The following is a 15,657-nucleotide window of genomic DNA, read 5'->3' on the forward strand; positions in this document are numbered from 1 at the left end:
GTGACAAGTGGCCTTTTGGAAGAGAGAGAAATAGGGACGCGGATTTCGTGCGAAAGCCTTTTGCAGGAAGTTCGTACGCTGGAAACTTAGGTGGGGTCCACCGTGATGTTTGTGAGAAATCCACCCCGTCCATCCATTTTTTAAGCTCATTTTAGGACATGAATCTGAAAATGAGACGGATCCAACACTTAAATGAGCCGAAAACGTGAGGATTGAACGTACACAGTTGAAATATCCATAGGGCCACAGAAGTTTTGAATCAGTCTAATATTTATGTTTTCAGTTCATCGTAGTAGTAATGACGTCATGGACGGTATGGATGGAATGCAAACATCACTGTCAACCCAGGGAAGTTTCAACGGTTGGAATTTTCCTACCCACCTTTTCCTTTAGTACGGCGTACTTGAGTCTTCGGTCCTGCTAAATTTTGATTTCAAGTGGTAAAATAAGCACACAAAACGGATGGACGGGGTAGATATCTCACAAACAAGACGGTGTACTCTACCCAGCGCTGTAACCTTTCGCAGGAAATTCGCGTCCGAGAAATAGAGGGAAAGGGAGGGAGGAACTTGTATTTTAGCCAATTTCAACACCAACTGGCAACCCATTTAGCATGGGGCATGATTTCTACTTCAAAAATCGTCTCTCTATCATTAATTTTCTTCTTTTTGGTAAGTGGGTTGTGAGAATCCCACCAACAGTTGTTCTCTGATTCTTCAACGACAGTTCAAGGTAGATTTTTGGTCCTTTTGGGCTGTTCACAAAATCAGCATTTTTTTAGCTTTTATTTTGTTTCATGTTATATTCTCCGAAACAAAGTACAAACCCAAATCATGGAATACAAGAAATCTGAAAAAAGAAAGAAAGAAAGAAAGAAAAAGGAAAAAAACAAAAAAACAAAGAAAAATATGCACTTTTTACTGAGGTTTTTTTATTTTTTATTTTTTGGGTTTTTGTGGTGAAAGACATGGGCCCCACTTGCGAAAAATAAAAAAGAAAAAAGGAAAAGAAAATATTCAACAGTCATATGGGTTTTGATGCCTTTTCTCCATCCCTTTATGGGGTCCTTTTTATTTATTTATTGAAGTGGGTGTTGAAACCAAAAGGCAGGAAATGCTGGATTTTCGTCCTTTTGACCTGGATTGGCTTAAAAATGAAGTAATGTATGATTTGATTTTTTCTTTTTTGCTTTTCTTGAGATTCTTTTACCTGGAATTTTCCTTTCCTGCATGTAGCAGAGAAAAAAGGGATCTGGGTTTTTTTTTCTGAAGGTTTCTGCTTTGATAGATTCTTCTTCAGATTGAGAGAAATGGTGGGTCTGCTTGGGAATCTTGTCCCTGTCCGTGAATACTTCTGGTGACATCGATTTTGCAAATCCTTTACTTTATTCGATCTGGTCTGTTTGGATTCCACCGTTTTTGCAGTTTTGCAGTCTGCCTTAGGTGAGTTACAGACCCCTCTTTCAATTCCTCTCTATTTTGGCCTTTTTAATTATAATTTTTATACCCCAATTCATGAAATTGATGGATATTCAAGCTGGAAGAATCTTTCACTTTTTTATTTCCTCCTTTCTGCTATCTATATTAAGCATCGGGAGGCTGACTTATGATACTGATATTCTATTGGAAATTTGGGAGAATTCTGGAAGCTAATCATCTCGTCTAGCTTGATGTCTGGTGGGGTTTTTGCTGTTTTCATCCTTTCTTTGTTTTTATCTGCTTTCTTGATTCGGGGAAGGACCCTTCTGTTTGGATCAGATTTTAGATGCACCTTTGCCTAGGGTATGAAGCTTCGGATTACCCTGGGTCATCGTTCTGAAATTTTCTGCATGTAGCATGCTGTTGGTGTTATTTCTGTTGCATGATTCAGGTTTTTGCATTGAATTGTATGTTATCTATCCAATTCTCCTGGCAGACAATCTGAAATAGTTGCTTTAGCTTAGGCTACTTGGGAGGAAAGCAATTGGATGCTCGAAATGAAAGCAGTTTCCTTATGAAAAAATATGGATTGGATCAATTTCTTTAAGTAAACAAAATCCATTTGAATACCGTGCATTGAGAAATCAATTTGGGTGGGCCCTCTTGAGAATTTCTCTCCACTTCAATCATGTTGTATGCTGAATTGCACCTGGATTGCATGTTGTATGCTGAATTGCACCTGGATTGCATGCTATGTAATTGGGATGCTGGAAGCTATGCACCATGGAGCATTTATTTTCTCCTTTTCCCTTTTTGTTAAGATAATAGAAGAAGGTTATAGGCATAGTTGCATATTTCAAGATCATCCTCAATGATACAGGCATTTCAGCATTTGAGAACTTTGAAAACATGGTATTCAGTGATTTCAACGGGCCACTTGGCCTTCTCCTTTCATTGTGTTTGTAGTGTTATCTCATTCTTGGTCGTGGGTTTGTAATGAAATGAGCAGGTTCTGAGGTTCGTTCAGGGCCTCTGTTAAGTGCTCATGGTGCATTTGCTTGATCATCTGTAATTTTTCAAAGAAATTGTTTCCGCATATGCTTCTTAGCTTTTCCACAACACATTAGTTGGTAGAGCCTTTACAACTTTAAATGCCTTATTTTATAGTCAAAGATGAATGAATATAGTCTGAAATTGGGAATTCTTTGGATGGACTAAGCTTTAAGTTATGATGAGTAGCTTGATCAATTGGAGAATGCTAACTTGAATGGACTAGATTGAAATGTGTTAGCTTTACCATTGTTACGAGTTAACTAATTTGTGGTCTATGATGTGATGTATCCTGTTATCCATCTAGTCTCAAGGTGTGCCCAATAGATATGGAGTATGGTTTTTAGTGACAGCTTTGTATCGATTCTTTACAGAGTTTCAGTAGGAAGCGACCTCAGAGCCTTTGTCTAGGAACACCATCAACTCCACCTATTGAATAGTCAAGACCTTGAGCCTAATGATTCTCAAATTTTTGTTTTTTGTTTTTTTTTTTTTTTTATTTTTGAGCTACACTTGGCAACAGGATCAAAATCTTTAGCTTTACTGCTTACTATTACTTAAAAATGGGGAGCTCTATGGGATCGTTCTCCTTTTTCTTTAAAATTTGTTCCCCCCCCCCTCAAAAGCTGGATATTTACAATATGTGTTTAGATGAATATTTATGATGTTTTTAAGATACTGTTGTTGTCTTTGGTAAGATTGAAGGTGAAAGGAATTTCTACAAGATATTTCAAATTTTCTCAAGTTGCTGTTGCCAAAGTACAAACTCTAAAGCGTCTTGATATTTTCTTTCTTTTTGGAGGATGTATAAAGGCCTGAATAAGTTCTCAAGAGTCAGGAGCCAAGATAAGCATGTGTCAAGCACCCCATTCAAGACTCAGAATCCTCATTCCTAGTTTTTGCAATGTTTGCTAACCACCTATTATTTCCAATTAGAGGGCGAATCTCTAATATTTTGTTAGATTGCTTCATGCATGTTTTGCATATACCCAGTATATAATGAAATCATCAATGGAATATTTTCTTTCACGGCTTTCCTACATTCTGTTAAGGAGATGAGACACTCATTCACCAATTAAGCTTCATTAGGAGTAGATATGGTGGATTGTTTGTTGTTCTTCTTCTTTTCTTTAATCACTCGGGTACATTATATGGTATCTTGGTTTAATACAGAAATACGAAGTAAAGCGTCTTGCTACTGCATGTACATTTGTGCATCTTTTCCACTTCCAACAAAAATATGCCTCAAGTTTTCCTAAGCTGTTACTTCTTGAACTTTCATGTTCTAAACATTTGCTGATGTGTGTTTGGTTATACTGATAGAAGAAGCATTTGTTTGGATTGGTGGAAAGAATATTTCATGTTTGTTTTAGTCGGGATAGCTTTTCTCTTTTCCTTATTGTTTCTTTTTAATGATGAATGCGCAGGCAAAATTTTGCCAGGCCATGTTCAAATAACATCTCGCATGATGGGTTGGCTGAACAAAATTTTTAAAGGTTCTTCCAGCCATAGAATCTCAGAGGGGCAATATCATGGAAAATATGGAGAGGATAGGGTTTGGAACGGACACTCTGGTTCTTTGGTAATTGCAATTCCTCGTTCTGTTTGACATCCATCCATTTCTTTCTTTCTTTCTTCTTCTTTTCACTTTCTCAACTCATGTACCATGATGTTACTCTGTTTCCTTACATTTATCCATTAAGAAGGGTGTGGTCACATCTTCAAGTTACCTTGTAAGATATAGTATAGTTGATAGTTCTAAAACTCACTGACTCAACTCGAAAGTGAGCCGAGTCAACTCGACTCGGTGAGATTTTGAACTGAGTCTCTTGGAAACTCGATTCTGGGTTTGACCTCGACCTAGACCTGTGATGACTCGGCGAGTTGACTCAATTCTTGGTCGACTTGATGTGACTTGTAGTGGTGACTCAACCTGACTGAATTGAAGAACATGTGGACGAAGTGAATCAAACCAATGACCTTACTGAAAGTAGAGGCGGTCTTCACCAATTAGCCATCTTGATTTTTCGTCTTGTATTTATTTTTTATTATGTATACTATTTCTAACTATTTTAGATATCCACTCATATTCAATACTTTTAATTATAATTATCAAATATCGAATTGAGTTTTTTAGTCGACCTGACTCGGCTGAACAATGAGTTGATTAGACTTTTCAAACTATGATATATTGTAGATACATTGCGTTACTGAGATTTTTTTTGATCTACTGGAGACTATTATTTCCCTTACCAGGCCTAGTGTTTATTTTATTTTATTTTCTAATTTTTTAGATCATTTGTTTGGTGTTAATTTCACCCACCATAGTCTGTTAAGATAGTGGAATGTGTTACCATTGCATGACCTCTGTACTGTGTTCTTCTGCTGCTGCTTATTTAGTTTTTTTTTGGTGAATTTGAATATAGGATGATAATTCTGATTTTGAGAATGAAGATATAGACCGTGCTATAGCGCTTTCCCTTTCAGAAGAAGAGCAAAAACAGTCAAATGTGCCTGGTGAGTAATGCATCGTCATATGTGGATATGGACCAAGCTCGTACAATGATGTATACTCTCTCCTAGACTTCTATTGCACAATATGAGTTAATTCAGATTAGTTACTTAATCCAGAGATGTTAAGTAAAGTGAAATGCATGCCTTATTATTATAATTATATCATTGTCATCATCGCTATCGTTGTCATCATCTCCACGGCCAGTGTTCGAAATATCAATACTATCGGCCGATATTATCGGTATTGCGGTCCGGCGACACGAAACCTTTGAAAGATACCAAGTAGAAAAAAGAAAACACCAAATATCGTTCCGGACAGCGTCATTATCAAAAAAAAAAAAAAATCGGAAAAATTAAAAAAAAATATAGAGAAACTTTCAACAAGTGAATTTCGATACCTGTACAAGAGATCGCCATGATCGGAAGCTTCCCTTTGGTGGGCCATTCGAATCAAAGCGTCGTCCGTAGGTTAGTGCAAACAAAATCTCCGATTTGGAAGAGAAATCCGTCGAAATCCAAGTATTTGGGCGAAATCCTTGCTGAAATGCGGAGAAATCCTCGCCGAAATCAGAAGATATGTGAGATTTGGGAGAGATTTTAGGGTTCTGACCTTCTGGAACCTCTCTCTGCTTCGAAAAAAAAGGCATCCGAGCCCTTTTTATGGAAATCAAGTTGGCTGGTGTACCGCACACCATCGAGTTGATTGGTGTGCTGACGTCGCCAAGTTCCGTGGGTCCCATCATGAGGTATGTGTTATATCCAAATCATTTGTCCATTTGGCAAGCTCGTCATAAGGCTTGAGCCGAAAAATAAGAAAGATCCAAAGATCAAGTGGACCACACTGCAAACAGGAGTGGGAGATTAAATGTTTACCATTTGAAACCCTTTTAGGGTCACAGGAGTTTTGGATCAATATGATATTTGTTTTTCCTCTTCATCCAGGTCTGTGTGACCTAATGAACGGATTGGATGGAAAATAAATATTATGGTGGGCCCTACAAATGTTTTAACGGTGAGAATTAGCCCCACTGCTATTTGTGGTGTGGTCCACTTGAGCTTTGAATATGGATCATTTTTGGGCTCATGATCTAAAATGATCTCTCCAAATGCATGAACGGTGTAGATATAATAAATACATTATTGTGGGGCCATGTAACTTTGAGCCGTTCATACCACTCGAGTTGCAGGAGCATCACTGCCCGTCTTCATAGTGTGGTGGGAAGCGGATAGCGTAGTGAGCAGTGTACTACATAAACTGTGTGGGGCCCACTGTAATTCATGTATTTTATCCACTCTGTCCATCCATTTTACCATATAATTTTATGGTTCTAGCCTAAAAAATGAAGCATATCCAAAGCTCAAGTGGACCACACTACAAAAAATAGTGTGAATTGAACATATACCGTTAAAAATATCCTTGGGAGCCAAAGAAGTTTTGGATCAAGCTGATATTTGTTCTTTTCCCTTATCCATATCTTTGTGATCTTATGAAGAGGTTGGATGAAAAATAAACATCACTGTAGGCCCCAGGGAGGTTTCAACAGTGCAAATCATTATTCCTGTTGTTTCCTGCGGTATGGTCCACTTGACCTTTGGATATGTTCCAAATTTGTGCTCAACCCCTAAAATGAGCCGGAAAAACAGATGAACTGCATGGATAAACCATGTACATTTACAGTGGGCCCAATAGAGTTTACTCAGTACTATAGGAGCGGATTAGGTGAGACCCCGCCTCACCCAAGACCATACAGCCGTACCGTGGGGCCCAACTTGACTTGTGTATTCTGTGTCCATTCCGTCCATCTGTTTTTTCAGATCATTTTACAACATGATCCTAATAATTAAGAAGATCCAATTATCAGGTGGACTATACTCAAGGAAACAGTATTAGTTGAACACGGTACCATTAAAAACTTCTTAGGGTGCACCTTAAGTTTTTCCTATATTTTATTAGGCATCCAATCTGCTGATAACTTCACATAAGTTTGAATGAAGAGAAAAAACAATTATCAGCTTGATCCAAAACTTTTGTGGCCCACTAATGGTCAATCACCATTGTTACCTATGGTATGGTCTACCTAATTATTGGATTTGCTTCAATTTTTGGATAATGTTCTAAAATGATATGGAAAAACAGATGGATGGGGTGGATACTGAATATAGTTGTCTTAGTTCAATAGGACAGTGCATAACTTAGACCCTATACAAAGGAAACCTATTATGTGCACTTCTTTTTTGAGATTTTATGATTTAAAAGTGTGTATTAAGGTCTTTTTTAAGAATCCCTGAAGTTTCATTGAAAAATTCAACCATTTTCCCAATGTTTCCCTATGTTTCCCAAAAAGTGCGATAAATTATGCAATACAAATGATATATCCCATGTGATAACCGATACGTATCTGTATCCCAAGGGTGCGATACATTGCACGATACCGATATTTCGAACACTGGCCACGGCTATATCCCAGATATTTGGGGTTGGCTTTCATGATTGCTTGCAAAATTTTGACAATTGGCTGCCTACTTGGCATCAACCCTCCTTTCTCGGGCTTGGACTGTCTGGTGCTATAACCATAAGTGGCATTTATTTGGCAAACCTTTACCTAATATTCATATTGACTTAATAGTCAAACCTCGCTGTTTTAGAATCCACAATCCACTTGATATTTTCTTTTGAATCTATACAACTTGACTTTGCCTTGTGACAAAATAATATTAATGGAAACGCCAACACCAACACCAACACCAAGAACAACAACAATATAAGCATCCATGATGCAGGACAATTAACTACTTGCTCTAAAAGCTTGAATTGTTAGAGTATGACGAATTAATCCCTTTATCTCATAGCCCAGGCCCCACATTTCATGGGTTTAGGACCTCGGCCGAACCCCCTTTGTGGGCCCCAAATCACATAGGCCGCCCACCTCGAGTGTGTTCCCACATCCCACGGGCTACCCCACTCGAGCCCGGTGTGAAATGCGTATTAATTACCCCTGGTGAGGAGTCTCGAACACGAGACCTCCCCTATGGGCCGCACCCACCCCGAGTGTGCCCCTGCATCCCACAAGCGACCTCACTCGAGCCCAATGTGAAAATGCTTTTGCATTAATCCAAGGGCCCTTGTGGTAGTTTTGGTGTATTTGTCATAAAGAGAACTTTTTTTTTTTTCAAATGGAGGCATTCTCAAAGGTGATTTGCAATTCTTTGCATATATCCAGTGGAGGTGAAAGTACAAATTTCCTTGTTTCGTCGCGTTATCAGCCACTTCCCTTTTGCTGGAGAGGTTTTAGATTTGTGGAGGTTTCCAACATCACAAAAGTATCCAACTTTGTTGCCTCCAGTACTTGCCAGGGTTTTCAAAGCTTGCATGTTGTGGTCCCTTCTGTAATTTGACAAGGGAAGTGTTTTTCTTACACTAGTCCATTTGGAGAGACAGATCTCATAGTTGTTGAGGCAGTGGCATTTCAGATGGTTTGATGATTTCTCATATTTTAGCAAAGCAATAGTCAATGGCAGATGCTGTTGCCAATCAGCATCTGCCATTGACCGGGAGAAAATCCTCCTTGGATTTCAATTTCGTTCGTCGTATGCTGATTTGAATTTGCAGAAGTTCTCATATTGGTTTACAAATTTTCTATGTTTATAGTATGCTTCATGGTTTTCATTGATTATTTTATTGTTGTCTTAGATAACGGATCTCATTTGGAGGAAGACGAACAATTAGCCAGAGCTCTGCAAGAAAGTTTAAACACTGAATCTCCTCCACGTGAAAATGGCCATCTTTATCATCTACCATTCCCCTATTCAACAGGGTTCAGGTACCGGTAGTCTTTGTATCATCTATGTATTTTTTAAGTGATCATGGAATCTTCCTTCAAGTACCAATTGCAACCCTTGCAGACCCACCGTCCCTATTTTACTTTCAATCTATCTTTCTGGGTTTGAATTTTCTTCGACATTGGCATCTTTGAACTACAATAGAAATGATTTGTGGTGAATTTCCATTCTAAGATGCATTTGTTCACAAACCAACCAAATTCCTAATATAATTATTAAATAATGTTTCTTCTAGAATTTGTGCTGGTTGCAATACTGAGATTGGTCATGGACGCTTCCTGAGTTGCATGGGTGCGGTTTGGCATCCAGAATGTTTCCGTTGCCATGCTTGCAATCTGCCTATATCTGATTATGAGGTAGGGGTATCAATTTATTGTTGTCTAAGGACAGAACCAATCTAGATGTAATTGCTAGTCTCCAGCTGCTTCTTTGTTACTTGGTTCCTTTCATGAATCTGAGGTATCATTTGATCAAGTGTACGTTGCTGATATATATTGATCGTCTTTTCTGTAGTTCTCCATGTCTGGAAATCACCCCTATCACAAGTCCTGCTACAAGGAGAATTATCATCCCAAATGCGATGTCTGCAAGCATTTTGTAAGTATCTATTCTGCAATCAAAATGATAATCTCTCAAATTTCTATTAGTTGCAGCAGTCTATTCTATAGGGATTAATGCATTTATGAAACAATTAGCGCATGTTGTATGATTCTATGCTATGTTACTTGTACACTGCTTTCAATGCCAGGCATGGTGAGAGGCAGGGTATTAAAAAATGGTTATGAAATGGCTGTACTGTGACAGTGGTACCCATTACATGATACATGTTCATAAAGCTTGATTTGAAAGAAATGGCCCATAATGGGCCAAAACGGGGCTGATACGTTTATTTATTTATTTTTATGTTTTTTTTTTTTTAAAAAAAAAAAAAAAAAAAAAAAAAACTGTTATAGGCTGTAAAGGCCGTTACAACTTGTATCGTAATGGTCATATGCTCGGCCGTTACTTACCTCAGCCATTACCTTGGTCAGAGGTTCTCAAACACCAGACACTGACACATCTATAGAGTTTTAGTTATATGATTATATCACAAGATATGCTTTGATTTCAATATTGGTTCATAAAAGCTAATAAGGAAAAACTTGTAGGATAGCTATACGACCAACCATGCTTTATAGGACAAAATGTTAGGCAGTTAAGAGCAACAATGTTCATAGGATGAGTTTAGCTGAAATGAGGGTGTTGATATGGATGGGTGGCAAGACGAGGAAGGATAGAATTAAAAATGAACACATTTGAGGGAACTAAGGAGCAGCACCACTCGGTACCAAGATGAGGGAAAGTAGACTTAGATGGTTTGGTCATGTGCAATGGAGACTAAGAACTGCGCCAGTTAGGAGTGAGTTGGTATAAGTTGAAGCATCTAAAAGGGCAAGGGGAAGGCCCAAAAGGCTGTGGATGGAGATAGTTAGAAAAGACTTGATGACCTACACTCTAATTGAAGGCATGGCCCTTGATAGAGTGAAATGGCGGAACAAGATTCATGTAACCGACTCCCATTAATTGGAGTAAGGTTTAGATGACAACGACGATGATGAGTCCATAAAAGCACCCGATATTGGCAAGGTAAATTATATCTTCAGATTCTAACCCACTTCGATTGATTCTATTACACCCAATTTCCGTTTTCGGGAATGATTAGATTTGAAATGAGCATTCTACTTTGTAAAAACGCAAGATAAAGGAAAAGAGTACTTATCTTATTCTTTAAATCGAATACTTTAAAATTGTGTAAATGGCATATCTCTGCTATATATAACATGGAGTTGGGAGTGGCAAAATTTTCTAGGGATTAGTTTTAGGAGTGGCTAAAACTTTGGGTTATTAAAGGACATTAGAGGGGTTTCATATGAAAGAATTGGACATTTAGGTAATTTTGTTGAGCTTGTATGGCTGTTCGATAACTCGTCCTTTCCTTTTTTATTTTTATTTTTATTTTGAAGGAGAACTTTGATTTTATTGAAAGAGGAGAAGATAAAACAAAGAAATAATTTGGTAGAAACTTTGTTTCCTTTTGAAATGTGAGAAAAACTTCAAATCATTGGTAGAGTATGGAAATTAATGTTTGCTCGAGCTGTTTGGGGTCCACCCATGATGTGTAGGTGGAATCCAGACCGTGAATTGGTTGCGCCTCATCATGTTCACTGTACATCCGAATAATAATCACGATCCAAAACTCAGGTGGGACACATCACTTGGAGCAATGTGTAATCACTGCTAAACCTATATATTTACGTGGTATGGCCCACCTGTGCTTTTCAATGGCTTGCATTTTGGTCTGTCCTTATATCCTTGTGTTCGTGGGTATCTCCCGATGATGGGTTGGATGGCCTATACACAACATGGTGGACCCCATATGCTATCTAAAGGTTTCTATGGTAGGTATCACTCTCCCCAGTGCCCCCCATCGTTCCCTTTGTTGTTGTAACCACACCTGAATTACGGATCAAGCTGGTCTTGTGTTATAGGCCTAACATGGGGAGGACATCTAATGGACAACACATCACAATGGGCCATACAGAGCTGTAATCCGTTCAAAATCATTCTCCCTTTGGCAATTGCTTCCTCTCTCCACATGCAAAGAGACCATAGCTATTGAAGACGAGAAAAAAGATAAATTAATTTTTTCTTCCATTTTAGTTATGCAACAAGTATTTGGGAATATCTTGAAACTAATTACATAGTTATGGGCAATGTTTGCAATATTATTGATGTTGCACCTTTGTGATATGAAACCCACAAGAAGTTGCGGGACTTTAGGATATTGATGATATTATGCAATGTATTGCATTACATTGATGATGTGTCAATGATAGTATCGTTGATATCGATAGCAACACTTGGGTTTCCTGAGAAAAATCAAAAAATTCGAAGAAAAAAAAAAACTTACAAGATCCCATTTTTTGTCAAATCGTCCACTTCTAATTCATTTCTTGGATTTACAAATTATATGAATTGATTTTGAATATAGTTGTATCACTTTTGTCAGACAACGCATACTTTAGGACCTTATACAAAGGAATCTTATTATGTGCACTTGTTTTTTTTTTTTTGTGATCTTTTGATTTCTAACTGTGTAATGATGTTCTTTTTAACATTCCCTGAAGTTTCATTGAAAAATTCGACCAATTTCGCAATGTTTCCCAAAAATAGAAAAACATTACATGATACATCCAATATTTCCCATGCGAAAACTAATAATGTTTCCATATCCCAAGGCTGCGATACATCCATCAATACTGATATGGAAAACATTGGTCATGGTCTCTTTGTTCGGCATCTAAGGCTTGCAAGAAACATGACATCCTCGAGGTGCATGCTTTGAAATATTTGAGTTGTGGAATCCTTTTCAATGTACTGAAATATGTCAAAAGTGGAGAAAATATGTGTGTGTGTACACCTTGGAATAAAATCTAAAATGCTTTCTTTTATTGTGTTGGATGCTTTTCATTGTTATGGACCTTTTCTTGCAGATTCCAACAAATGCTTCTGGTCTCATTGAATATAGGGCGCATCCTTTCTGGCTTCAGAAATATTGTCCTTCACATGAGCTTGATGGGACTCCCCGCTGCTGCAGCTGTGAGCGAATGGAGGTTAGTTTGAAATATTTTAGACATCTGCAAGAAATTTCTATGACTGCATGATCCAAAATGTTAGAAATGCATGGTGACTCCAGTTAGTCTTGTGAGTATATCATGGTATGAACCTGATGCAGTATCATTTCCTTCTGAGGTCCAAGCTGTGATATATTTCGTGCATTATAGCCCTTCTGGTTATAGAAGTAAGATGATTCTGCTTTCTCAGCGGAACCAATCTGCTATGCATTTGGAACAGCTCAGTAAACAATTATCGCATTAGGCAGCTTCCCTTTCTCTCGCTTTCTCCACCCCAACTCATGTTTTGGTCATTGAACTTCCTATCCACATCTGAAAGGGATACTACCAAATGTACCCTTCACCACCCTTGATATACAATGTTCACCTCTCATTTCCATATATTGTAGTTTATCTACATACCACATACAATTCCAGTAGTTTTGGACATGATTGCCTATGCGACTAGTGTTGAGAACTTCAGTTATTGGGGGGCATAACCATCATTAAAAATGTAGCTGCTTGGAAAGGTACGATTCAGATTTTACTGCACAAGGTGCCATGGACAATCTAGATCGAACCTAGGTTCACTTTTAATTAACGCATGTAGCTGACACCGACCTGTCCTCATCTTTGCGTGGCATCTGCTCGTGTTTGGATGTCAGGCCAAAAAGTAAGTGTTTTTGTGTGTGTGTGTGTGTGTTATACGTGCACCTACGTCTTTTCCTCCACTTCTCTCTCTCATCTTCTTCTTCTTCTTTTTCTTTTTTTCTTTTTTTTTTTATACTTAAAATATATATATATATATATATATATATATATATATATATATATATATATATAAATCTCTATCTCCTTGCTCCATATGCATTGCATGTGCCATACCCCTAGTATGCTGTAATGCTGCTAAAATTTTGCTATTTATGTGCTGATTTCACAGCCAAGAGACTCAAGATATATCACCTTGGATGATGGTCGTAAGCTATGCTTGGAGTGTCTGGATTCTGCAATCATGGATACCACTGAATGCCAACCTCTTTATCTCGATATACAAGACTTCTACGAAGGTCTGAATATGAAAGTGGAGCAGCAAGTTCCATTACTCTTGGTCGAGAGACAAGCACTAAATGAGGCCATGGAGGGAGAAAGAAACGTAAGGCAGTTGCATGAAAACCATTGAGTTCCTGTCTCAACAAATTTCCATTAATTGGGTTTTCCTTTCTTTGGTGTGGCAGGGCCATCATCATTTGCCTGAGACCCGAGGGTTGTGCCTGTCCGAGGAACAGACTGTCAGCTCTGTAAGGATGCTACGATGATGTTACCTTGCATAGGGAAACAATGCATTTCTAACCGGATTATGTTTTGTTGGTTTTGTTTGAGGTTGGGTTTTGATTTTTTTCTTTTCTTTTCTGAAACACCAGATTTTGAGGAGGCCAAGGATTGGGGCCGGAAATCGAATTGTGGAGATGATAACAGAACCATATAAGCTCACTCGCCGATGTGAAGTGACGGCCATTCTCATTTTGTATGGGCTCCCAAGGTATTTGTTTCTTCTGTTCTTTCCTGGCCCCCTTCTTGACTGTCACTTCTTCAATTCGAGTTCATTGCATTTCTCCATTCATTTTCTTTGAAGTTGGCATATGGGTATTGAATCAAATCAAGGGCTGAATGCATCTCCACATTTTTTTTGGGCATTGCCATGAAATGTACCATTCCAACAGGTGTGGCGTTATCTTCAGTTTTATTGTTTGGTGATGATCTGATTCTACTGAAAATCTATCTGCATGCAGATTACTGACTGGATCGATCCTGGCTCATGAGATGATGCATGCGTGGCTGCGGCTTAACGGTACTTCCTAATCTGTTGGCCAATGATAACTCTGTGGTCTGTCTTGATGTACCCCCAAAAGTGTAACCTGTGTTATTTACTTGCATTTCCCCCACCTTTCTACACATTCTATCCGCTCTGGGAAACAGCAACAACTTAATGCACCCTCATGCATTTCAGGTCTTGATAAGTCCATTGGTAGCTTAGAACTCGATTCAACTTAGTACTCGTGGGCTGGACAACGCTATTTTGGATTGAGGGAAACGAAGGAAAACTAAGGATGGCAATCAATTTTCCTTTGATGCGACATTTCTTTAATTTTTGAGAAACATAAAAAGAGAAAGAAATTGATTTTTGTTCCTTAGTAGAGAGTAAAATCCTTTTTCTTTTTAAGTCAATTGGTGGGAAAAGATTTTTCCTTTTGATGTGACACTTTAAATGACAAAATTGGAGAGAAGAGTTCTCTTTGAAATTTGCAACCCAAACACTAGAAAATAGAAATGAAAACTACTTTCCTTCTTTGACAGAACAAATAGATTTAAGATACTTTCTTTCCTCCATGATTATGTGAACTTTTACTTCGTTTACCTCATTAACTATTTTGTACTTTTTTCACCCAATCCAAACACAACCCAAAATCTAGCATGCGTATGCTATTGCTGCATATCCAACAAGAACACAAAAATCAATGTTAATTGTTGAAATTGCATTTTCTCTCAGGTTTCCGCACTCTCAGTCAAGAAGTCGAAGAAGGCATCTGCCAGGTTCTAGCCCACATGTGGCTTGACTCGGAGATCATGTCAGGGTCTGGCAGCAATGTCGCATCATCCTCATCGTCATCTTCCTCTTCCTCTTCATCCACATCATCAAAGAAGGGCACGAGGTCCCAGTTTGAGAAGAAGCTCGGTGACTTTTTCAAACACCAGATTGAGTCGGACACTTCGTCGGCATATGGAGACGGGTTCCGAGCTGGCAACCAGGCAGTGCTTCGGTACGGCCTTCGTCGGACCCTTGACCATATCAAGCTGACAGGGAGCTTCCCATGTTGAAGCTGGGGCAACCGCCATCCGATGGTGGGTCCCATAGGTGGAGTGTTTGGCCCACGGATTAGAGCTTAGGGGCTGATGCATAAAATGAGAAACTCATAGAGAAAGATTTAAAAGTCATCCATGAAATGCTTCTTTTCTATACACGTGAGATGTGATTGAGTGATCACCGGTTATATCTGTTGAGACTATTTATGAACATTAGATTAATACTTAATAAATGGGGTATCAATCCTTAATACTTTTCTTTAGATCAACGGTTCGGATTGTTCATTGGTGTTACCGTGGCCCACTAATTTGGGTTGCTA

The 15,657-nt window shown here is 38.4% G+C and overlaps 1 protein-coding gene across 11 annotated transcripts; it reads left to right on the plus strand.

Moving 5' to 3' along the window:
- Nucleotides 1–607: 607 nt before the first annotated feature.
- Nucleotides 608–15,600, plus strand: LOC131228555 (protein DA1-related 1-like). Of its 11 annotated transcripts, none has more exons than XM_058224297.1 (13): nucleotides 608–732; nucleotides 1,288–1,442; nucleotides 3,896–4,050; nucleotides 4,895–4,985; nucleotides 8,674–8,803; nucleotides 9,058–9,178; nucleotides 9,336–9,419; nucleotides 12,356–12,475; nucleotides 13,416–13,628; nucleotides 13,711–13,773; nucleotides 13,897–14,015; nucleotides 14,266–14,324; nucleotides 15,024–15,600. In XM_058224297.1, the coding sequence occupies exons 3-13, from the start codon at nucleotides 3,934–3,936 to the stop codon at nucleotides 15,350–15,352; spliced, it is 1,446 nt and encodes a 481-aa protein (XP_058080280.1). In that variant the 5' UTR covers nucleotides 608–732; nucleotides 1,288–1,442; nucleotides 3,896–3,933; the 3' UTR covers nucleotides 15,353–15,600. The 11 variants fall into 11 exon arrangements, with proteins under 11 accessions (XP_058080280.1, XP_058080284.1, XP_058080283.1 ...); XM_058224300.1 differs by having other exon boundaries at nucleotides 630–732; nucleotides 1,300–1,442; XM_058224294.1 differs by lacking the exon at nucleotides 608–732 and adding an exon at nucleotides 1,070–1,163 and having other exon boundaries at nucleotides 1,300–1,442.
- Nucleotides 15,601–15,657: the final 57 nt, after the last annotated feature.

This window comes from Magnolia sinica, chromosome 16 (assembly GCF_029962835.1).
Source record: "Magnolia sinica isolate HGM2019 chromosome 16, MsV1, whole genome shotgun sequence".
NCBI classification, from domain to species: domain Eukaryota; kingdom Viridiplantae; phylum Streptophyta; class Magnoliopsida; order Magnoliales; family Magnoliaceae; genus Magnolia; species Magnolia sinica.